General features: G+C 44.7%; 1 protein-coding gene across 2 annotated transcripts in view; it reads right to left on the reverse strand.

The window, feature by feature from the left end:
- The window catches only part of MAP3K9 (mitogen-activated protein kinase kinase kinase 9), a 71986-nt gene that overhangs the window by 15947 nt on the left and 31688 nt on the right, over positions 1-24351 (reverse strand). For both annotated transcript variants that reach the window (XM_007469294.1, XM_007469293.1), the window contains exons 3-4: positions 10248-10428; positions 890-1038 (exon numbers count right to left, since the gene is read on the reverse strand). In XM_007469294.1, coding sequence (XP_007469356.1) covers positions 890-1038; positions 10248-10428 — 330 coding nt within the window. The remainder of the gene's footprint in view (positions 1-889; positions 1039-10247; positions 10429-24351) is intronic.

Here is a 24351-nt window from a genome sequence, read left to right on the forward strand (position 1 = left end):
TAAGATTTAGATATTACGTGACCTCATTTGACAGAAAACCACCTCTCACTTCTCCTTCCAGAAATAGAGACTGGGACTTAGGGAACCCCAAACAGGGCTCAGGAAGTAAAGCAATCTGCTCAACATCACAATCACCAACAGTGAAGCTGGAAACCCAATGCAGCAGCTCTGCCCCCATTCCATTCTGACTATTGATTTCACATAAGTAAGGCAAGTCCAAAGCGTTTTCTTGCATGAACTACATACAGCTACCACAGTTTATCAAGTTACTACACGATTCCAGTCCTGACAATGGGTAACTACACCTTGGGCCCCAATTTCCCCTAAATAAATGAGCTACCCTTCCCCAACTCAACGTGCTGATGAGAAGGCAAGGATGAAAAGCATGGGAGTCACGAAAAGTGAATTCTATCTACTCTCAGCTGAGCCACTAACCAATGGAGTGACCACCTATCCATTTAACCTCTCTCAGCTTAGGATTTCTCACTGACAAAATCACAGGGCTTGCCGAGATGAATTTTAGAATTCCTTTCTTCATAGATCTTCATTTCTACATGAAAGACACTCAGAGGTCTTGAGATAAAAGCTGCTGTACCTTCTTACTGTGGATTAAATAATAATATTCTGAAGCACTGGATAGCAGCCTTCAGTTTCTAAGCTACGTTCTACAGTCACTAGATGGACAGAAGGGACATCGGTGACGCCAGTGTAGCAGGGTGCTGACATCATCTTGTAGTAGCTCTTCCAACCATCCTCAGGATTCCTCCTTGACTGACTCATACTTCACCTCCTCTTTCAGTTACTGATCCTGCAGAACTGGCCACAATCTATCGAGTGCCGACAGAAAAATAAACGGTCTCCAGTTTTGTTCCAGCCAGGGGTCACTCACCTTCCATGAGTTTGGCAAAAGGTTCCGGGCACGTAGAAGGAATGGGAAGGGCAAGCTTGTTCATGGCCACTCCATAAGCGACTGCTAAGCCATCGATTCCTCGGAAGGGCACCTCACCGGTCAGGAGCTCCCAAAGCAGCACCCCATAGCTAAGGAGAGGAAGAAGACAGAAGCTGCACCATGAACCATAGGTACAACTTCACGCAGGTATCTCGCGAGGCTTTGACGAGCATCCCGCATCCTCTCTGACATGTAGGGAGACTAACAAAACAGAAGTACTGCTATAATATAAAAGGGAGACCATAAAGCCTACTGGCTATAAGCAAAAACTCTGGAGTCAAGCACACTTGGTCTTTTTCCTCAAATTCCTTACGTGTGAAGTGCAAATAATTTAATTTCTGCTGTATAGCAAAATGATTCACTTATACATATATATATTCTTTTTCATATTCTTTTCCATTATGGTTTATCCCAGGATATTGAATATAGTTCCCTGTGCTATACAGTAGGACCTTGTTGTTCATCCATCCTATATACAATAGTTTGCATCTGCTAATCCCAAACTCCCAAGCCTTCCCTCCCTCCCCCACTCCCCCTTGGCAACCACAAGTCTGTTCTCTATGTCTATGAGCCTGTTTTTTTTCGTTGATATGTTCATTTGTGTTGTATTTTAGTTTCCGCATATAAGTGATATCATATGGTATTTGTCTTTCTCTTTCTGACTTACTTCACTTAGTATGATAATCTCTGGGTCCATCCATGTTGCTGCAAATGGCATTATTTCATTCTTTTTAATGGCTGAGTAACATTCCATTGTGTGTATATACCACATCCTCTTAAACCAATCATCTGTTGATGGGCACATGGGTTGTTTCCATGTCTTGGCTATTGTAAACAGTGCTGCTATGAACATAGGGGTACATGCATCTTTTCGAGTCATAATTTTGTATGGATATATGCCCAGAAGTGGGATCGCTGGATCATATAGCAACAGATACATTTTTCTTTAGCTTTATAAAAGCAGAGAGATGACCACCCGAAACAAACATATTTTGCTCCTGTGAAAGATTTCTTTCAGTGCCCACTAGGTTGAATAGATTCCTGCCCCCGTCAGCCTGAGTGCATCCTTAACGGTGACCTCTGTCTAATTCAAAGGTGAAAGTTTCACAAGGGTGGACTGCATCGGTAGAGCAGAGCAGCGCATCAGCTGTGAGGGCTTCGAGTTCTTTCCCTTCCTTTCAAGTCCACGTGAAGAATTTCTTTTCACACGTTCTGTGAGTTAGGGAATGGGGAGCACAAAGCTTACGGAATAATTATTCTATGAATTCACAATCAGAACCAGGCAAACTCATGTAGTGTTTAATCCTTCCAGGAATAAGTCAGGACCAGAAACCATAAGGCCATGAACAGTTGGAAGAGGGCCTCTCCTTATATTTTCAACACAGAGCTCAATTTTTTGGTAATACTCATCAGTAGTTTACAACCAACAAGAAGACATATTTATTTAAAAAAAAAAAAAAAAAACCCAGCAACTATTTGATCATGGTACCTTGTATGTGCAGCATGCTAAGACATTTACAAACATGATCCTGAATCCCTACAACAAACCTGCAAGATAAGTATTATCATCATTTTGCAGATGAGGAAAGCAAGCTTTAGATAGGGTTAGCAGCATATATTAAGGGCATATGTGGAGTAAGTCACGGTGGACCTGGACCAGTTCTCAATTCTTTCTCCCTAGAATGCCCTTCGACCAGTTCTCCGCTTGGTAAACTCTACTAATCATCTTTCAAGATACGATTCAAATACCCCACCATTTATTCATTCATTTTAAACATCTACTAAATATTTACTAGGCATCAAACTCAATGCCAAGAACTGGGATACAGGATAAAAAAAACACAGATCTTATCCACAAAGAGACTACCAAGAGGAATAGAAAAAGCATCAATTAGAATATGGAAAGAGGAGTCACAACAGAGATACTATGATAGCACAAAGGAGGGTCACCTACACCAGACCAGGACGGAGGCAGGAGGTAGCTGAACCCTAAGTGAAACTTTGCTAATTGAGGGAGGAGCCAGGGCTCCAGAGACAGGGATCAGAGAGCACAACAGCATGGACTTGCCCTCAAAGGATCCCATGGCATGGCCTGGCATGGCTCCAAAGGAAAGCAATGTGCCCACCAATATGCCAGGGCATCCCGGGGGTCTCTACAGAGGGACCCTCAGAGTGGACTGGCCAGTGTCCTTGGACAATGGCTTTCCCCGAGTGAGCCCTCCAAATACTATCATTTTCTTTATGTATTTTGACAGGGAAAAAAAAAAAAAAAGCCTAGTAGACTGGTAGTTGCAGGTCTTGTCTTGTCCTGACAAGAAGGTGGATCTTAGTCTGAGGCTGATGGGAACAACTGGACACTTTAGGAAGCTTCCTGACACCACAGCATGTTACTCAGCCCTTGTTTGCACTGTCAGGTATTCTAGTTGTCTGTTTACCAGCCTGTGGGCTCCTAAAGGGTAGGGACAGTAGTTCCTAATCTTTGCATTCCCAGGCTCTGGGATGCCTAGGCCCTCACATAATGAATGAATTGGTGGGTGGGTGTAAGAGTGAGTGTGTAGTCAGATGGTCCTTCAGGCTGCACTGGGTGCCCCAGAGTAAGCCCCAAATATCATCAAGAACTATACTAGGACACTTCCTGCAAAACCTTTCATGTGACTTACCCAGACAGCAGTCATGCTGGGCAGCGTCCACCAAGTGACCTCTACGAGCTCTCAGCGTTGCTAACTAGATTCCCGGTTACAGAGACTCCCATCTTCAGTTGCCTGCTCTCGGCATTACTGCCCACTTCCACCCTGAGGAACAAAAACTCAAGGTTCCCAAAATCCCTTTCTTCCATCCAGGCAAAGACAATCAATGTCCCAAGCCTAACCACCTGGAAAGACAGGGTGTTTTCAAAGATCCAAACACGTGTCCTGTTTGTGTCCTGGCGTTTCCTCTGTGATGGTGTTTACACTGAGCTCTACTCCGTGGAGATGTCTCAGGCCACCTGGAAGGGAAAGGGAAAGGAGCCAGGGACCCTCCCCTCCCAGCTTCCACAAGGGCAGCTCTGCTCTCACCTGGCTTGGTCCTTTGTTTATGGGCATTCCGTTCCATTTGAAGGGCTCTACAACTAGGAAAAGTGGGAGAAGTGCTGCTCAGGAGAGACTTAGACAGACTTGAGTCGAATGCCTGCTTTACCACTTACAGCCGTGGGACCTTAAGAAAGCAAGTTCACCTCTCCAAACCTGTTTCCTCATCTGTGTAACAGAGACAGCAATCCCTACCTCATAGAAGAGCTGCAAGGTAAGAATAACAATAACTACCCCGCATCCTGAAACCGCCATCTATGGTTCGTAAACACCGTGTGCTTCCCTCTCGGAAAGGCCTGAAATGAGAAAGTGGCTGGGGAGAGCCGTGCCGAGGGGTACCAGCATTCAGGGAAGAAGGCTTTCTGGGGATGACTAAACCAGTCAAAGTGTTCCTCTGCCAGCGTTCCTCTGTATTTTTATAACAGAAGGTGGGTGATGTAAATGAAGGCTTGGTGCTCCTCTGGCAGGAACAGAGTCCAAAAAGGGGACTGGAGAAACACACATTAGATGGATCTGAGCCTCAGGGAGAGGTGGGCAGGAGAAGTCCACATGATTTACCTCAGGTTTAGCCTACTTTCTTGCCCTCCCAGGGTTAAGAGAAGGTCAAGAGGTCTGTTCAAGACTGTTTACAAGCAGCCTCGAAGTACCAGCTCAGCTAGAACTCTGCTTCGGAGTCCCTTCCCCCCAGAGAAGTGCCAGATCCCACAGTGCTTCCAATGATTTCCCAAGAGGCATAGCCTAAACCCAAACCCTCAGAAATGCACCCTGTGTCAATAATTAACCACCTCCAGAGGTGCAGTAATCTTTTCCACTGTTCGATAATATCAGATGTGGGTCAGGGATGTTTTATTTTTTTCAAAAGGAAGAGGAGCCCTAGAGTGAATAGCAACCCTTCCCAACCGAAGGTGCAGCAATTCTCTACCTGTGCTGGGCCAGGGCTGTTTTTCTTATTAACCTGCATGGACTTTAAGACTGTTAACTCAGGGACCCACCCTCCAAAAGGAGAGGGTGTCCCTTGAATGGGCTCCTGCACTTGGTCATCAGCTGTGAGCCCACATCCCAGGAACCAAGCTGACTGTTTAATAATCTTTGGCAAAGACAACTGAACTACCATATGTGAAGGTACTTTGTAAACTGTTAGGTAACACACAATTTACTATTCTTGCTGTTAACCAGACCCTCATTCAAAATGACAACATATTTACTAACTTATGTATAAATGTATATGTTAATATATTTATTGACATAATAAATACTTATTAACATGGCAATATGTTCATGCTCTGTTACATTCAAAAAGCAGCTTACAAAACAGAATGATCCCATTTTAAGGGATGGGTGGGTGATCACAGGAACAGGAATAAACACACCAAAATGTCAACATAGATTATCTTTAGAAGTGCGTTGTGGGTGATTTTTTCTTTTCTTTCCTTTTCTTTTTCTTTTTTTGTTTATCCATATTTTCTAATTTTTTTCTATAGTGAACATGTTTTCCTTCTGTAATTTAAAAAACGTAAGATGATTAATGAACAAAATGCCTCCATCTCATCCTACACACGACAGGCAGAGTCACCGTGGGACGATGGCCTCTGGCTGTCACCAGTGCCCTCCCTGCACAACACAACCAAAGGGCAAGAACTGCTCTTCTTGAGGGGGTCTGGGCCATTCTTATCCTACGCTCCACCACAGCACAGAGGAGGCCTAGAGAACTATACTCGAAGAACAGTGAGACAAACTCAGCGGGCCCTGGGCACCCACCAACTGCAGAGGCCCAAGGCCCTGCATGAGATCCAGGAGGGGAGTGGGAGGGAAGGGGGTTGGATTCAGGCTCAGCCCCGTACCTGACACTGGAGCCATACCCTTACCTTACACACTCAAGGCCCATAAGGTAGAAACAAGATAGAAATAAAATGATACATGGAAGACACCAAGCTTGTTTTACAGAATACCAGGGAAACCACAGATATGCAAACAACCTGCTGACAGCCCCTTCAGGCTCACTGAGGGACTAGGACAACCAATAGTGAACTCTGATAGTGAACTTTAGACATCACAGGCTGAAAATCCACCCCATGTAACATAGGAAACCCCCCTGAATTTGCACACGCAACCCATGAAGAGGCATGAAGAACAGTCGAACCTAGGCAGAGAACTCCAGAAACATACAAATTACTTTCCACCGACCATTTCCCAGCACCCCCCCACTCCCGCCTCTTATTCCCTACTTCCATGATAAACATCCCGCTCAACAGCTGGTCAACTGGGGAGACATATCTGAGCATTGCCTCCTGCCTCCTTGCTTGGCCACCCTGCAATAAATCCTTTTTCTCTCTGCAAAAGACCGTTGCCTCGGTGTTTGGTCTTTCCATCGTACAGCGGGAAGCAAGTCCACTTGCTTGGTCATAACAGAGTAAGTATGTATTCAACAAACATTTCTTGGAGGAATAAATGCATTACAAGTCAGTCTGGGAACCAGCTCTGTCCCGAGTTCCTAGACATGCTTTGGCCCTCTTGAGACAGGCTGCTGGGTCCCAGGCATGGTGGGCCAATCACCCTGGAAGAGGGTGCCCAAAGCTCAGGAGTAAGAGTATATAGATGATGACGTGGCTAAAAGCACAGAATTTCAAGAGACACATATCTAGTTCAAATCACAGCTTTACCTCTACCATCTGGGTGAACCTAGGCAACTGATTTCAATCATCTAAGCCTTGGTTACCTCATCTGTAAAACGGAAATAATAATAGCTACTTTTGGAGTCATCTCCAAATTAAAGACAAGCTTCTTGCCATGGATAAGCTCTCTTTCCCCTTTTCCGTGGGATATAATTATTCTGAAGTCACTTTCACTCAGATGTAACCATTCAGAAAAGAATAACACGCCGAGGGATGCTGAAAGGACCTGAGTTCCTGAATGATCTCAAGGTGCAAAGCTGCCCCACCAGCCTAGACAGGCTGGACTACTCTTGAAAAAGAAGTACATTTCTACCATCAGTAGGTCTCTTTGCAATAGCAGCTTAGCTTAATTAATACATTAACTAATCTCATTAGCCTACAGTCAAGCAATGAAAGTGTAGGTTGAAGCATACGAAATTGCTGCTTTTGTGGGTGAAAAACAGTTGAATATCAGGATACAGCTCAACCTAATGAGATCTAGTCAGATATTTTAAGGAAAGGAAAACTCTTTTCTTCACAATAGGTACTTCACCCATAATTAATGTGTAGTGAAATAAGATTCAATATACAGAAGCTATAAAACATCACTGAAAGAAATTAAAGAAGGTCTAAATAAATAGGAAGATATCCCATGTTCATGGATTGAAAGACAATATTATTTAGACGGCAATACTCCGCAAAGTGATCTACAGACTTAATATAATCCTTACTATCAAAATCCTAGCTGCCTTATTCTCAGAAACTGACAAAATGATCCTAAAATTCGTATGGAAACTGAAGAGATTCGGAATAGCCAAAATAATCTTGAAAAAGAAGAAAGTTGGAAGACTCACACTTGCTAATTTCAAAACTTAGTACAAAGCTACAGTTCTTAAAACAGGTGGCACTGGCATAACGGGAGACACATAGATCAATGGAGTAGAATTGAGAGTCCAAAAGTAAACTCTTTCATTTGTGGTGAACTGCTTCTTGACAGGGATGCCAAGACAATTCAATGAGGAAAGAAACAGTCTTTTAAACAAATGGTGCTAGGACAACTAGATAGCCACATGTAAAAGAATGAAGCCGGACTCCTACCTCACACCACATACAAAAATTAGGTCAAAATGGAACAAAACAGAACAAAATGGACCTATATGTAAGAGCTAAAATTACAAAACTCTTAGAAGAAAATATACGTATAAAACTTCATGACTTCGTTTCTTAGATATGACACCAAAAGCACAAGCAATCAAAGAAAAAACTGATAAAACAAACGTTGTCAAAATTAAAAATGCTTGTGTTTCAAAGGATACCATCAAGAAAGTGAAAGAAAACCCACGGAATGGGAGAAATTATTTGCAAATCATGTATCTGATAAGGGACTTGTATCTGGAATGTATAAAGAACACTTTCAACATAAAAATGGAAGGACATATAACCCAATTTTAAAATTGGCAAAGGATTTGAACAGATATTTATTCAGAGAAGATATACAAATGGCCAATAAGCACATGGAAAGATGCTCGATGTCATTAGGGAAACACAAATCAAAACCACAGTGAGATACCATGTCACATCCACTAGGATGGCTATAATAAAAAATAACAAGTGTTGAGAGGATGTGGAGAAATTGGAACGCTCATGCGTTGCTAATGGTAATGGCCATGGTAAAAAACTGTCTGGCAGTTCCTGAAAAAGTTAAATATAGAATTACCATATGAATCAGAAAATTTCACTCCTAGGTATATACCACCCAAGAGAACTGAAAACATATGTTCACACAAAAGCATGTAAACAAATGTCCATAGCAGCATTATTTACATTAGATAAAAAGTGAAACAACCCAAATGTCCATCAACTAAAGAACAGACAAATTGTGGTACACCCATATGATGGAATATGATTCAGCTATTAAAAGAATGAAGTTCTGAAAAACATATATGAACCCTGAAAACATTATGCAAATGAAAAAAGCCAGTCACAGAAGATCACATACTGTATGATTCCATTTATATGAAATGTCCAGAAGAGGCAAATCCATAGCGACAGAAAGTAAATTAGTGGTTGCCAGGGTGTAGGGGTAGGGGTAGGGGGTATTAGGGAATGACTACTAATAGGTATTGAGGGATTTTTTGAGTGATAAAAAATATTCTGGAAATAGTTAGTGGTTGTCATGGGTTAAATGGTGGCCCTGAAAAGATATGTCCATGTCCTAATACCCAGAATCCTTATTTGGAACAGAATCTGCCCCAGAGTCTCTGGAAAGAGTATGGCCCTGCTGATACCGATTTCAGACTTCTGGCCTCTAGACTGTAAATTTGTATTGCTTTAGGCCACCAGGTTTGTGGTAATTTGTTACAGCAGCCTTAGGAAACTAATGACAATGATGATCAATGTAAAACACTGTAAATTTACTAAAAACCACTGGCTTATACATTTTAAAAAGTGCACTTTACAGTATGTGAGTAATACCTAAATAAAGCTGTTATTTAAAATATACACACACATGGGGCTTCCCTGGTGGTGCAGTGGTTGAGAGTCCGCCTGCCGATGCAGGGGACACGGGTTTGTGCCCCGGTCTGGGAAGATCCCACATGCCGCGGAGCGGCTGGGCCCGTGAGCCATGGCCGCTGAGCCTGCGCGTCCGGAGCCTGTGCTCCGCAACGGGAGAGGCCACAACAGTGAGAGGCCCGCGTACCGCAAAAAAAAGAAAATAAATAAATAAATAAATAAATAAATAAATAAATAAATAAAATATATACACACACACAAGCTCACTTTACAACACCCTAAGAAGCAACAACTTCATAGATGAAATACAATGATAATCTACAGTCCTTTCTTTTGCCTACCAAGGTGATGCTACTGTCTCACAGTCATGAGGATGCTTACTCTGTAGATGCTCATCCTCCCATCAGTGGGAGAAAGATTTTTAGATCCAACATGTCCTTGTGACCTCTTGGGCTGACATTAACTAAGGGGAACGGTTGGTCTAATCTTTGACGCTGCAGTTCTGGGTGCATGCTTGAGACCTATCTTTTCCCATTTCTATATCAATGCTCAACAGGCAAGACAGAGCCTTGACTAAAAGCTTAACTGGATAACTGGAAAGGATAATTTCCAGCCCACCCAGAAAAGAGAGACAGCACAAACAATACTCATCAGCTGAAGGGCTTATAGTGAGAACAAGTCCAACAGTAACAGCCACTGTTGCTAAGGAAGCCAGTGGGACTGTGGGGAAGGTCTCCAGGAGTGTCTGGGTACCCTCACCACCCTGGAGGTCAGTACACACTGCCCCTGGCATCTCCTGGTCCTTCCTAGGGAGCAATCACCAACACAAAGGGGCCTACATAGAGGTGGTACTTGCCCCATAGCACTGGGGGGATTTCTGGCAGATGAAGGTGTTAGAAACTGTCCTTTGGCAATGTGGGATTTAGTGTGGATTGCTCTGAAGGGGTCACCTAGACCTACCTGGGGTGCCTGGGATCCTATGCAACCTCAATTCTCCAAGTCCTGAAGCATCTGTGCAGCCAAAATAGATCTGGGGAGCGCTGACCCTGCACCTCTGGACCTTACCTCCACACGTCGCTGCCTTTGGAAAACATGGAGGCACGAATGACTTCAGGTGCCATCCAGGCATACGTCCCTGCTGCGCTCATCTTGGTGGTTCGGTGCCATTCCCGAGCCAGGCCAAAATCGGTGATCTTCAGAACCTTTTTGCTCAGGTCTCCGTTCTCCACCTTCTGCAGGATCAGTACTGGGCAAGGAAAGGAATACAGAAGAAACCAGAGTCTGCGTTAATCACAGGGAAACCACAGAATACAGAGCCCTCCCACCATCCTCTTGTCCTCTCCTGCAGGCTCCATCATGTGGCTACCATGGGTGGACGGTGGGAGCCACCATCTTTAAACACCTAGGATGCATCCATTTTGGTGCCAAGTATTTTACAGGTGTTATCTTCAACCCTCACAACAACCTTATGAGGTATTGCCATCGCTGCTCTACATACAGATGAGGAAACTGAGATACAGCACCACTAAATAAATCTTCCAAGGCCACTCAACTAATAAGCCAGGACTGAAACCCTGGCAGCCTGGCTGGAGAGCCTTCCCTGTTGCCATGACACCATACGGCCCACTCACACCCTATGAAAGAAGAGCTGTGGGGTCACAGCCTACCCTTCTGAGGAGCGGCTACCCAGCCTTCCTGACTTCCAGGCCACCGCTGGGCTTTAAGCACTCTCACAGCACCAGGAGTGGAGGTGCGTGCTGGGCTTTTAAGGTTTCCGACAGTGCCTCAAGAGTTTCCATGAACCTCTCCACGTTACTTTATTTAAAGTCTTAAGAAAGCATGTCTTAGTTTCAGGTGTACAACATTGTTAACCAACTATACTCCAATATAAAATAAAAATTAAAGAAAAAAAAGCATGTCATTTGGGCAGAGATTTTCCCTTAATCCAGGAACTCACCAGCACCCACTGGGGAGTGGCTGACAGGTTGGAGGTCAGAGGGCACACACGCTGATGCTCACCCACATGACGGCTCCAGCGAGAGGCATGCCCTTGTGGGGAGCCAATCTCCCCCAAAACAGCAAAAACACCCATTGACTAAAGTGCTGTAAGCAAAGGCCAGGAACTCTGCCTGAGTCGGCAGCTAGCGAGCTCCTGGGATATGAGGAAGCCGAGCCTCCATTTCCACAGGTGGGACGGTTCCAAGGGCCCTGGGTCAGCACCACCTCTGTGGGCCAGACGCTGAGCCACCGGGAGTTCAGAGCTCTGTACACGGGATTTCAGGGAAGGAAGGAAGATTCTCTCTGCCGTTCAAGTCTAAATGGGGAGAGTGGGGTAAGGGGGCTGGATTTTAGGGCAAGAGCCGCAGGGAGTCCCTCAAGTCCCAAACCCCGCCCCGGCACACATCCACTGAAGTGTTACATAATGAAAGGACGTGGGCCAAAGATCTCTACGTCCTACATGCTTCCCAGAAAATCAGCAGTAAAGAGGGATTACAAGCAGCTATAGGGCTGGAAGCATAAAAGAAGTCAGTGCCAGCCACTCCCTAGATCTAATGGACTAAGCCTCCTCCTTCCACACCCTCTCCCCTGCTCCCCTGACACACCCCGCCCACTCCAAGCTTCCAGCATCCTGATGGGCCCAAGCCTCTAAGAGCTTGGGCAGATGAAAACGAACAAACAAAAACCAACTTCCTACATCTCATCTAATCACAAAAATCTTTCCAGATTCTTCTGTGCCTCTCTCCCCTTCTCTGCGGGTAGACAGATAACAGACTGACATGCACTCAGACTGCTGGGGAAGTGGCACCACAGAAACCCACCATGCCCTCTGCAGTGGCGGCAACCAGCTGCTGAGCATTTCCCTGAGTCGCCCTTAAACGGAGGACTCAGAGAGAGCCTTTCCCCTTACAGATCTAATGGGGTTCAGTCCTGTCACCCGAGGCCTCCAGGTGGCTGGGACAGGGTGAGGTAGGAGGAGGGTAACAGTTTCACGATGCTGTATGGGTCCAGCTGAGCTTTCTCAGAGCCTCTGCGGGAAAGGGAAGGCAGAGAGGTTTAGATTCTGTGACAGGAAACTGGTTTTTACAAATGGGATGGCATGCTGAAGATGATTTTTAAAATACATCAGTCTGTCAGATGGCTTAAGAGGGATGGCCGAAAGATGAAGACAAGAACCAGCCCAGGGGCAGTTTGTCTAAACTGGAATGCATTTAGACAGTGCATGTCCAGCCCAGTTCCACCTAATCTCCATGACTTCCTGATGCCTTACATCCAGCTGACCTCAAACATTTATCCCAACAGGATAAATGCCCCTGAAGGCATCTGAGTTAGAAAGCCCTGGCCTAGGGGTCCTGCCCCCAGCAAAGGAGAGCGGGCTATAATCCTGGCAGACCTAGTAATTCTGGCAGATGGTTACAGCCAATGATTCTCAAGAACAATGTCCTGAAATACTGATATCTACCAAGTATGCATTACTATTAACAATTAAAGCAACAAGGTTTGTGAAAGCTTTACTTTTTGTTTTTTGGAGATTTTAAAAATTGAGATGAAATTCACATAACATGAAATTAACCATTTTAAAGTGAACAATTCAGTAGCATTTAGTACATTCACAACGTCGTAAAACCATCCCCTCTACCTAGTGCCAAAACATTTTCATCATCCCCAAAAAGAAAATTCCATACCCATTAAGCATTGTTCCCTATTCTCCCCTCTTCCCAGCCTCTGGCAACCACCAACCTGCTTCCTATCTCTATCGATTTACCTATTCTGCATATTTCATATAAATGGAATCATACAATATGTGACACATCTGGTTATTTCACTTAGCATCATGTTTCCAAGGTTCATCCACATTGTTGCTCATACCAGCACTTTACTCCTTTTTCTGACTGCATAATATTCAATCATATGTATATACCACTATTTGTTTCTCCTTCTGTCCATTGACAGACATTTGGGTTGTTTCCATCTGTTGATTACTGTGAACCTGCTATGAACACATGTACACGTATACTCGTTTGAGTACCTGTTTTCAATTCTTGAGGAGTGGAATTACTAGTTTATATGGTAGTTCTATGTTGAACCTTTTGAGGAATCAGAAAACTATTTTCCACAGCAGCTGAACCATTTTACGTTCCCATGAGCAATGTATGAAGGTTCCAATTTTTCCACATCCTCGCCATACTTGTCATTTTCCTTTTCCTTTTTCTTATTATAGCCATTCTAGTGGATGTGAAGTGGTATCTCACTGTGGTTTTGATTTGCATTTCCCTAATGACTGACGACGTTGAGCACCTTTTCATGTGCTTTTTGGCCATTTGTATGTCTTCTCTGAAGAAATGTCTGTTGTTTTGTTGTTGAGTTATGAGTTCTTTATATACGCTGGATACTAGACCCTTATCAAATATGTGATTTGCAAATATTTTTCCCTCTCTGTAGGCTGTCTTCTTACTTACTTGATAATGCCCTTTGACGTACAAAAGTTTTCAATTTAGTTGAAGTCCACGTTATCTATTTTTCCTTTTGTTGCTCATACAGTACTTCTGATGTAACACCAAAGAGCTGTCAAATTCAAGTTCATGAAGATTGGCCCCTACGTTTTCTTCTAGGAGTATTACGGTTTCAGCTCTTATATTTAGGTTGTTGATCCATTCTTCGTTAATTTTTGTATATCGTATGAGATAGGGGTCCAACGCCATCCTTTTGCATGTGGATATCCACTTTTCCCAGTACTGTTTGTTAAAGGCGAAAGCTTTACTTTTTGAAACAGAGTGGAGCATAGTTCTCTCCAAACATGTTTTCCTGGGTAGGAGAGAAAGGTTACATTCACAGCAGCTTACTTATCTGTACCACTGCTGTGAGCCCATTCCAAGCTTCTACCGCTGACAAACAGCTGCAGCAGTAATAAACTATTATGCTTTACTTCTTGGAAAACTTAAGGGTGTGTTATCAAAATCTGGTGGAGTCCATGAAAGTGTATTGTGTAAACCTCCCCTTTCATGGGGGGCAGTGGAACAAATGCTGAAAACTAACAAATCCAAGTCAAGAGGGGCCCAGCCAGGATAACAGAAAGAGGGAGAAAAAGATGCATTTGAACTAAAATCCTAGTGATTAACCAGATATAGGGGCTTGATGGAGAAGGGAGACATCTCCCGCCTTTCAGACATGGGTGACAAGTAGAATGGTAGTGCCCCTGACTGAGAAGTTGAAAGACAAAGCCCATTTGAGGAAACCAACTTCAGTCTGGGACATAATGGATTTAGGGTGACAGTAACAACAGTCAGTGCAGAACAGAAAGAAGAAAAAAAAAAAAAAGAGCAGACAATCTAAATCCCAGGCTTGACATTTTCTATGTAACCCTGGGTAAGTTTCATAGACTCTACATCTCTATTCCTGCTTCTATAAAATGGGGATAAAGATTAAAGGCAATACAGTAATAAAGCACCTAGCAGAATGCCTGACACATAATTAGGAACTCAGGACATTACAGCTATCATTACGACTATTACGACTAAGTGTCTCATACATAAGTGGAAATCATGGGACTCCAAGTTCAAGGTACTGAGAACCCTGGTAGGAAGCCTGGCAGGCCCTGACACATAATAACCATGTAATAAATTTTTACTGTATAAATAAGTGGAATGGTTGATTAAATAATAATGATAGCTACCCATTATTGCTCATTTACTATGTACAGGCATACCTCGTTTTATTGTGCTTCACAGATATTGCATTTTTTACAGATTGAAGGTTTGTGAGAACCCTGCACTGAGCAAGTTCATTGGTGCCATTTTTCCAACAGCATTTGCTCACCTCCTGTCTCTGTGTCACATGTGGCAATTCTCACAATATTTCAAACTTTTTCATTATTATTACGTCTGTTATGGTGATCAGTGATCTTTGACCTTACTGTTGTAATTGTTTTGGGGAACCACAAACCATGCCCACATAAGATGGGAAACTTAATCGGTAAGTGCTGTGTGTGTTCTGACTGCTCCACCAACTGGCTGTTCCCCCATCTCTCTTCCCCTCCTCGGGCCTCCTTATTCCCTGAGACACAACAATACTGAAATTATGCCATGTAATAACCCTACTATGGTTTCTAAGTGTTCAGGTGAAACTCTCTCACTTTAAATCAAAAACTAGAAATGATTAAGCTTGGTGAGGAAGGCATGTCAAAAGCCAAAAAAGGCCAAAAGCTAATAGGCCTCTTGTATCAGTGAGTCAAGTTCTGAATGTAAAAGGAAAGCTCTTGAAGGAAATTAAAAGTGCTACTCCAGTGAACACACAAATGATAAGAAAGCAAAACAGCCTTAGTGCCAATATGGAGAAAGTTTCAGTGCTCTGGATAGAATATCAAACCAGCCACAACATTCCCTTAAGCCAAAGCCTAAACCAGAGCAAGACCCTGACTCTCTATGAAGGCTGAGAGAGGTTAGGAAGCTGCAGAAGAAAAGTCTGGAGCTAGCAGAGCTTGGCTCATGACGTTTGAGGAAAGAAGCCGTCTCCATAACATCAAAGTGCAAGGTGAAGCAGAAGCAGCAGCAAGTCATCCAGAAGATCCAGCTGAGATCATCAATGAAGGTGGCTCCACTAAACAACAGATTTTCAATGTAGATGAGACAGCATTCTATTGGAAGAAGATGCTACCTAGGACTTTCGTAACTAGAGAGGAGAAGTCAATACCTGACTTCAAAGTTTCAAAGGACAGGTTGATTCTCTTATTAGGGGCTAATGCAGCTGGTGACTTTAAGCTGAAGCCAATGCTCATTTACCATTCCAAAAATCCTAGGGCCCTTAAGAATTATGCTAAATTTACTCTGCCTGTGTTCTCTAAATGGAACAACGAAGCCTGGATGGCAGCACATCTGTTTATAACATGGTTTACTGATTACTTTAAGCTCACTGTTGAGACCTACTGCTCAGAAAAAGACTCCTTTCAAAATATTACTGCTCACTGACAATACATGTGGCAACCCAAGAGCTCTGATGGAGATGTACGATGAGATTCTTGTTGTTTTCATGCCTGCTAACACAACATCCATTCTGCACCCCGTGGATCAAGGTGCAACCTCGCCTTTCAAGACTTAAAACTATTTAAGAAATACATTTCTTAAGGCTAGAGCTGCCATAGTGATGTCTCTGATGGAGCTGAGCAAAGTCAACTAAAAACCTTCTGGAAAGGATTCAACATTCTAGATGCCATTAAGAACATTCATGATGTTCAAAATATCAACATTGACAGGAATTTGGAAGAAGTTGGTTCCAACCCTCGTGGATGACTTTGAGGGGTTCAGGACTCGGATGGAAGGAGTAACTGCAGATGTGATGGAAGCAGCAACCAGGATTAGAAGTGGAGCCTGAAGATGGGACTGAATTGCTGCAATCTCATGATAAAACTTTAACGAATGAGGAGCTGCTTCTTAATGGATGAGCAAAGAAAGTGATTTCTCGAGATGGAATCTACTCCTGGTGAAGATCATTGAAATGACAAAGGTAGAATATTACAAAAAACTAATAAAGGGGGCTTCCCTGTGGGGGCTTCCCTGGTGGCGCAGTGGTTGAGCGTCCGCCTGCCAATGCAGGGGACACGGGGTCGCACCCCGGTCCGGGAAGATCCCACATGCCGCGGAGTGGCTGCGCCCGTGAGCCATGGCCGCTGAGCCGGTGTGTCCGGAGCCTGTGCTCCGCAACGGGAGAGGCCACAACAGTGAGAGGCCCGCGTACGGCAAAATTAAAAAAAAAACCCAAAAAAACAAAAGGATGCCTTGTACCTACTTGATGCTCAATAAATATTTGTTAAAAAAAAAAAAAAACTAATAAAAAATTTATTAGTTGATAAAGCAGCTGCAGGGTTTGAGAGGACTGACTCCAATATCAAAAGAAGTTCTACTGTGGGTAAAAGGCTATCAAAAAGCATTGTATGCTATAGAGAAATCATTTGTCTATAGATGACAAATAAGAGTCAATCAATGCAGTAGACTTCACTGTCTTATTTTAAGAAATGGCCACCCTGATCAGCCAGCAGCCCTCAATACTGAGGCAAGACCCTCCACCAGCAAAATGATATGACTCACTGAAGGCTCAGATGATGGTTAACATTTTTTTAGCAATAAAGTATTTTTTTTTATTTTTTAGCAATAAAGTATTTTTAATTAAGGTATGTACTTTTTTTGTGGACATAACAGACTACACTCAATAGACTACAGCACAGTGTAAACATAACTTTTATATGCACTGGGAAACCAAAAAATTCATGTGACTTGCTTATTGCAATACTCACTTCATTATGGTGGTCTAGAACCGAGCCTGCGGTATGTCCAAGGAATATGCCTGTAGTGGCTTGATGCTCTTTACATGCTGTATGTAAAGAGCCTGACAACCATCACCTTAGTTACTCCTTAAACCAACCCTATGAAGTAGGCATAATTATTTTCCCTAGTTTACTCATGCTGAAACAGACACAGAAAGGTTAAGTCAGTTGTCCACAGTCAGTGAGGGTTGGAGATGGATTCCAAAGCCAGATCTCTGTTCACATGCTGTGCCATCCAGAGGACAGAAAGGAATCCTATGAGTCTTTAAGGCTTGGCTCAGTTTCCACCTGATCCCTAACACTGTCATTCATCAACTAGTCTTCACTGCTCTCCTTGTTCCTGAAGTACCCCTTCAGCACCCCAAACCAGTACCATACAATTTAACACTATATGCTTCTTTTAATTATTCCCAACTGCTGCATGTACGTGTCTCACCGTTTCCTCTAGAATGTGATGGAATATGACTCCTAGAGGGCAGAAACCCCATTCTCTTTATTTTTTATTTTTCTTTTTCTTTGCGGTACGTGGGCCTCTCACTGTTGTGGCCTCTCCCGTTGCGGAGCACAGGCTCCGGACGCGCAGGCTCAGCGGCCATGGCTCACGGGCCCAGCCGCTCCGCGGCATGTGGGATCTTCCCAGACCGGGGCACGAACCCGTGTCCCCTGCATCGGCAGGCGGACCCCCAACCACTGCGCCACCAGGGAAGCCCTTGGTTTAGTCTTCTTTTTTTTTTAAAAGTTTACTGTCAAAGGTATATACACATAAAAGAGAGTATAAAAAACACATGATTTGGGGCTTCCCTGGTGGCGCAGGGGTTGAGAGTCCGCCTGCCGATGCAGGGGACACGGGTTCGTGCCCCGGTCCGGGAAGATCCCACATGCAGCAGAGCAGCTGGGCCCGTGAGCCGTGGCCGCTGAGCCTGCGCGTCCGGAGCCTGCGCTCCTCAACGGGAGAGGCCACAACAGTGAGAGGCCCGCGTACCGCAAAAAAAGAAAAAGATTTAAAGAAAATAAGATGAAAACCCATATGACTCCATCCAGCCCCTTAGAAGCTCCACACGTTCCTCTCCATCACATCCCTTGCCTCTCCCCAGATGTCTCACAATCTTGACTTCTGTTATTTATCCCTTTACCTCACTTCGTCATCTTACCACCTACGTATACATCCATAAATTAAGATATTGCTTAGTTTTGTAAAAGTGAGTGACAAGCACAAATGTAGCTGTGTATACTAGTTTCCTAGGGCTGCCTAACAAATTAACACAAATGTGGTGGCTTAAAACAACCGAGATCTACTGTCTCTCAGATCTGAGGGCAAGAATTCTAGTCTAAAATCAAGGTGTCGCCATGGCCATGCTACCTCCAAAGGCTGCAGGGAGAATCCTCCCTTGCCTCTTCCAGCTCCTGGTGGCTGCCAGCAATTCTTGGTGTTCCCCAGCTTAGGGCAGCATAACTCCAACCTCTTCACTGGCCATCTGCCCTCTGTGTCTGTCTCTGTTCCTCACATGGCATTCCCATCGCTATGTGTCTGTATCCAAATTTCCCTCTTCTTATAAAAACATCAGGCATTGGACGAGGTCCAGTCCTTTTCCAGTAGGACCTCATCTTCACTTGATTACAAAGATCCTATTTCCAAATAAGGTCACATTCACAGGTTAGAACTTCATCGTGTCTTTTTCAGGGGGACACAATTCTACCCACAATACAGTAAAAATGTTGCCTTTGCTAGACGAAGGCTCTCAAGGAAATAAGCTAAACACAGCGTCTGGCCATGGTCCCAGAGAGCTGACTAGAGCCCTTTCTGGGAAAGTCAGTAAGCAAGATCATATATGAGTAGTAGAAAAACTGCACAGATGACCACAGTGGGGACATTTGGCAGCAGGGAACTGCGGGGAGAGATGCAGATACTGGACATCCGTCAGAAATTTGGTTGGGGAGTGGGCTCCCTGTATTTTCTGTTTCTAAACTCACTCGGGTTCTTGGGGTTGGGCAAAGAAAACACTTCTGTCTGTCCAGCCAACAGGACATAGAGCTTCATCAGCACATGAGCGAGACAGCCAAATACAGAGAAGAATCCTGACCAGGCTCCCCAGGTAGTCATTCCTCGGGTTAAATTGACGGAACACCAGCAATAGGTGAGTTGGTGATGAGCGTCCTGAGTCACACTACCGGATATAAACTGCCCCCCTCTACGTCCGACGCACAGCTGCTCTCCTGGGATCTCCTTTCACAGTCCTCAGGGGTTTCCCTTCATCTATCTCCCGCGTCCTGTACCCCACTTTCTCTTTCTGCTGCTTTCTTCTCTTACTTTGGTGATATGCATTCTCCAACAGCTCTTTAGAAAGAACGCATGGAAGGTACATTTTTTTTTTTGTCAGAAAATGTCTACATTCCACCCCCATACTTGGCATAAAAATGATTGGAGATTTTCCTTCATCATTTTGAAGGCATCGTGCATCAATTTCTTGCTTCCGACATTGCAGTTAAGGAGCCCCGAGCCATTTTGCTTTCTGATGCTCTGTATGTGACGTGTCTTTTTCTTTGGGGAAATTTTTAGTCTCTTCGTAATCCCCAGTGTTCTGAAATATCAAAGGAATAGGAATGCGCCTTGGGTGGGGACTTCGTGAGTACTTCCAAATCTGAACTCTCGTGCTCTTCAGTTACAGGGAATTTTCTTGATACTGTTATTTTCCTCCCCTATATTTCTCTGTTTTCTCTCTCTCTAGAACCTCTATTATTTAGGTATTAGTCTTTCTTTACTGATCCTCCAGTTTTCTTATCTTTTCTCCTCTATTTTTCATCTTTTTTGCTTTTTGATCTTCTCTCTGAGATGTCATCACTTTGTCTTCTAACCCTTCTATTGGGTTTCTTCTCATTTCCCCTATCATGATTGTAATTTCTAACAGACCTCTGTTTTGTTCTCTGAATTTTTTTTTCAATTGAGTGGCAAGAACACATGTAGCTGTGTAATGCCTGTTTCTGTAATACGGGCACAATATCCTTTCTTTTACCTGAGCATATTACTAATGGTTCTTTTTTTATTTCTTTGTTTTTCCCAGTGCAGTCTGTCTCAGCTGCTTTTTCTATTTGTGCTTTGGTCTCTAATGCACTTTTGCTGAGAGTTACTGTACTCCTTGATTGTCTGCTCATGATCAAGAACCAAACTGGGCTTATGCTTTAAAAAGGAAGTCCTTATGTTTCAAAGGTACATACTGAAATATTTACCCCCAAAAATATAATGTCGCAGATGTACTTCAAAATGATCAAGGGTGGAAATGAGTGGGGTGACTGAAGAGACAAGATTACCCATGAGTTGGTCATTATGGAAACTGCCTGAGTACATGCGGGTTCATCATGCTGTTTCTCCTTCCTTGTGTGTGTGTTTTCCATAATAATAAGTTTGGGCGGGGGTTGGGGGCAAGGAGTGAGGGATCAAAAGCTAACTAGAACCTCTAAGCACACAGAAGGAATCTGTCAACTTCGAGCTTCTCCGTAGGGAGAGCCAGGGAAGCCTAGACAAGAATACCTGCGGTCATTCTGTTGAGCTGGTCAAGCACTCTTCCAACTGTGGGAAAATAAAGGTCTGGCTGCCAGTGTGCTGGGAATCAAGTTGCGGGAGGGCCAAGGTGGTCGCAGGCTTCAGTATGTAAACAGTTATCTCATCACTCCATTTTTAAAATAAAGTCCCCATACCCATACCCTGTGCCTGCGTCCCCCAGTCCAGAAACCGTTTTCCTCTTCCAAAAGGAAAGGCAGTCAGCTGGCTGCACGGAGTGGAGGAGGAATGCATTTCATATCATCGTTACCTGACCCTTTTTATTTTAGCACCCCCTTCACTCCAGTTCTGGAGGTAGCCGGTGCTGCCAGTTCCTAGACTTTTAGGGATTCTGTGATATAAATTCATTCTTTGCTTTCCTCACTGGCAGGTTAAAATTATCTTTCTCAAACGTCCTAAGTTAGTTACAGCTCATCTACCTGTTTTCCAGCATCTAAAACTTCGCTACTGTTGTCTACTCTGCTGTTGGCCTTGTGAGTTCCTGTAGTTCTAGCTGGGTTTTAAGAGAGAGCACAAGCTGAGGTAGTATTTGTATGTGTTCAGCCTGCCCCAGCCCAGATCATGCCTTTGCTTTCTTTTTTTTTGCTGGGGTAGGGAGAAGGAAACTGATGCAGTCTGTATCTCAAGGTATCCTGCAGGGGCTTCCAGCTTTCCTTGGCTTGGTTCTTCTATCTCTCCCAGTTGGAGAAATCTGTGCTCTTGCTCGCTGCTGTCAAAGCTCAGAGTTCAACCACCAGATGTACGTCACAGCATCCTCTCCCACCTTAACCAGAACAGTCTCTGAGCTTCAACAAGGCAGAAAGGAAAAAGCAACAGATGAAGACCCAGAACACCGGGGTTCTGGCTTCAGCACTGTGCGATCTTCACCAGGCCCCTGTGCCCCCATCTCTGACATTCTCAGAGTCTGTAATTCCCTGAAAGCTGTGTTGGTCTCTCCTGGGGTCAGCCAAGCTCCACCACCCACCTGAGCTGAAGGACAGCTACACTCAAGGGCAAAGAGGAGTTAGGCCAAATGATTCTACCCCAGAGAAAAGCTCCACTCACCAGACACAGGCAGGCCTTAGGGTGCCTGAGCCAGCACTGGAGATGCTATAGCTTCCTGCAGCCCATTGCCTGCAGTGGAGGTGGGAAGAAGACCTTGGGCTCCAGCCCCTCCCAGCAGCCCAGGGTACCAACAGGCCAGCAGTAAGCACACAGCAGGCCCTCTGTGGTGCTGAATCAGCCAGAGCCACATAGAAGAGCCTCACTCATGGGGCACCAGCATGCAGTGAGAGCACGGCCAACATCCAAGCCCCAGCCTCTCCTGTGCCCTGGCCCTCAGCCCACTGTCCCTCCAGGCAAGACCAAGAGAGGCCAGACAGACTTGCTTGCCCAGGCAAATGACTCACCACCTAGACTTCTTGACTCTGCGTCTCAGCAGAGGTGTGGTGCTGCCATGCCGGCAGCCGCTGAGGACCCAGCCGCGTTCAGCACTGTCAGCAGAGCCGCGCTAAGCCAGCATAGAAAACCATGCTTCCCAACAAACATCTGGGCACAGGCAGCCAGAAATCCCTGTCGAAAGAACTACAGAAAGGTGGGGAGAACCGGGTGCTTGAGGATTTAGGTTCCACCTCCTCTTGGTAAAGAATGGGAAACCAAAGTTAATGGATGTGTGCGATGCACTCCTGGCAAAGCCAGAGAACATTCGGTACAAAATGAGTGACCTTGTCCTATGACCCAGAGCCAGGGCAAAGCTGAACTGTAATGACCTCCCTTTCTGGGCCTGTAACCTGAAGAGGCATAATAGGCGCTCAGTAAATACTTGTCCTGAATGAATGAATACAAACCATCCGCAAAGGTTTCTAATTAAGTCAGTTAAGGAGTGGCCCCCAAATACCTGTTTGAGGGCTGACTACACTGGCTTCACCAAAGAAGCTACGGCAATGATTCCTAATCTTTTAAAATATGTCCGTTCAGCTTACAAAATGTTATTATGATGGCAGGTGTACTTTTAGTGTGTGTTGATTAAGAAAAAAACAATAACCAGAGCTCATGTTTGGGGGGGGGGCCTTCGTGTGCGCTGCAGCTGAGCTAAGTTATTTAAATGCAGAATCTTTTTTTTTTAATAATAAATTTATTTATTTATTTATTTATTTATTTATTTACTGGCTGCATTGGGTCTTGGTTGCTGCATGCGGGCTTTCTCTAGTTGGGGCAAGCGGGGGCTACTCTTCGTTGCAGTGCGCGGGTTTCTCATTGTGGTGGCTTCTCTTTGTTGCAGAGCATGGGCTCCAGGTGCACGGGCTTCAGTAGTTGTGGCACGCGAGCTCAGTAGTTGTGGGGCACGGGCCTAGTTGCTCCGCGGCATGTGGGATCTTCCCGGACCAGGACTTGAACCCGTGTCCCCCGTACTGGCAGGCGGATTCTTAACCACTGCGTCACCAGGGAAGTCCTACGTGCATAATCTTATTTAATTCTCTCAACCATTCGGGAAGCCACTTCAGACGTGGAGAGTGAAATTCAGAGAGGCTGGTCCACAGGTGCAAGAGGCAGGGTCAGGACACAAGCCAGGTCTGGAGGAAATCACAATGAGAGCCCAGGGCCACCATGCTGTATTAAACACCCCGATGAGAAGTGCTTTTTTTTTTCTTTCTTTCTTTTTTTGCGATACGCGGGCCTCTCACTGTTGTGGCCTCTCCCGTTGCGGAGCACAGGCTACGGACGCGCAGGCCCAGCAGCCATGGCTCACGGGCCTAGCCGCTCTGCGGCATGTGGGATCTTCCCGGACCGGGGCACGAACCCGCGTCCCCTGCATTGGCAGGCAGACTCTCAACCACTGCGCCACCAGGGAAGCCCGAAAAGTGCTTTTAAATGAATTTGTATTTTATCAACACAACAGCACCTACACACCTTTGAAAAACAGAAATAGGAATATTTACACTTCCTACAATGCATTTAGATTCAAAGGCACCTAGCAGTAGCCCCCTCCCCAGGGGTCTGCAGCCCACCACTGGGAACTGCTGACCACAGTGCTGCCACTGGAAGACCGTTCTGCAAAAAAACAGCCGGTAACTGTCCCCGAGGAAAGGATCTACCTGTCTGCCATCATCTCGCATCCAAGCAGGTGTCCCAAAACCTCTGCCTCCAGAGGAGTGGATGGGAGAGCATCTCCAAGGAAGGGTTAAAAGAGAGGGACAGAGTCAGCAGCATTTGTGAAAGAGAGAAAACAAAGTGAAAACACAGCAGAAACGAACTGCTACTTTAGCAATCCTGGCAACGTATCATGAAAGGACTAACAAGGGATTAATGATAGGGAGAGA

The sequence above is a fragment of the Lipotes vexillifer genome, unplaced genomic scaffold (assembly GCF_000442215.2).
Source record: "Lipotes vexillifer unplaced genomic scaffold, Lipotes_vexillifer_v1.1 scaffold684, whole genome shotgun sequence".
NCBI classification, from domain to species: Eukaryota; Metazoa; Chordata; class Mammalia; order Artiodactyla; family Lipotidae; genus Lipotes; species Lipotes vexillifer.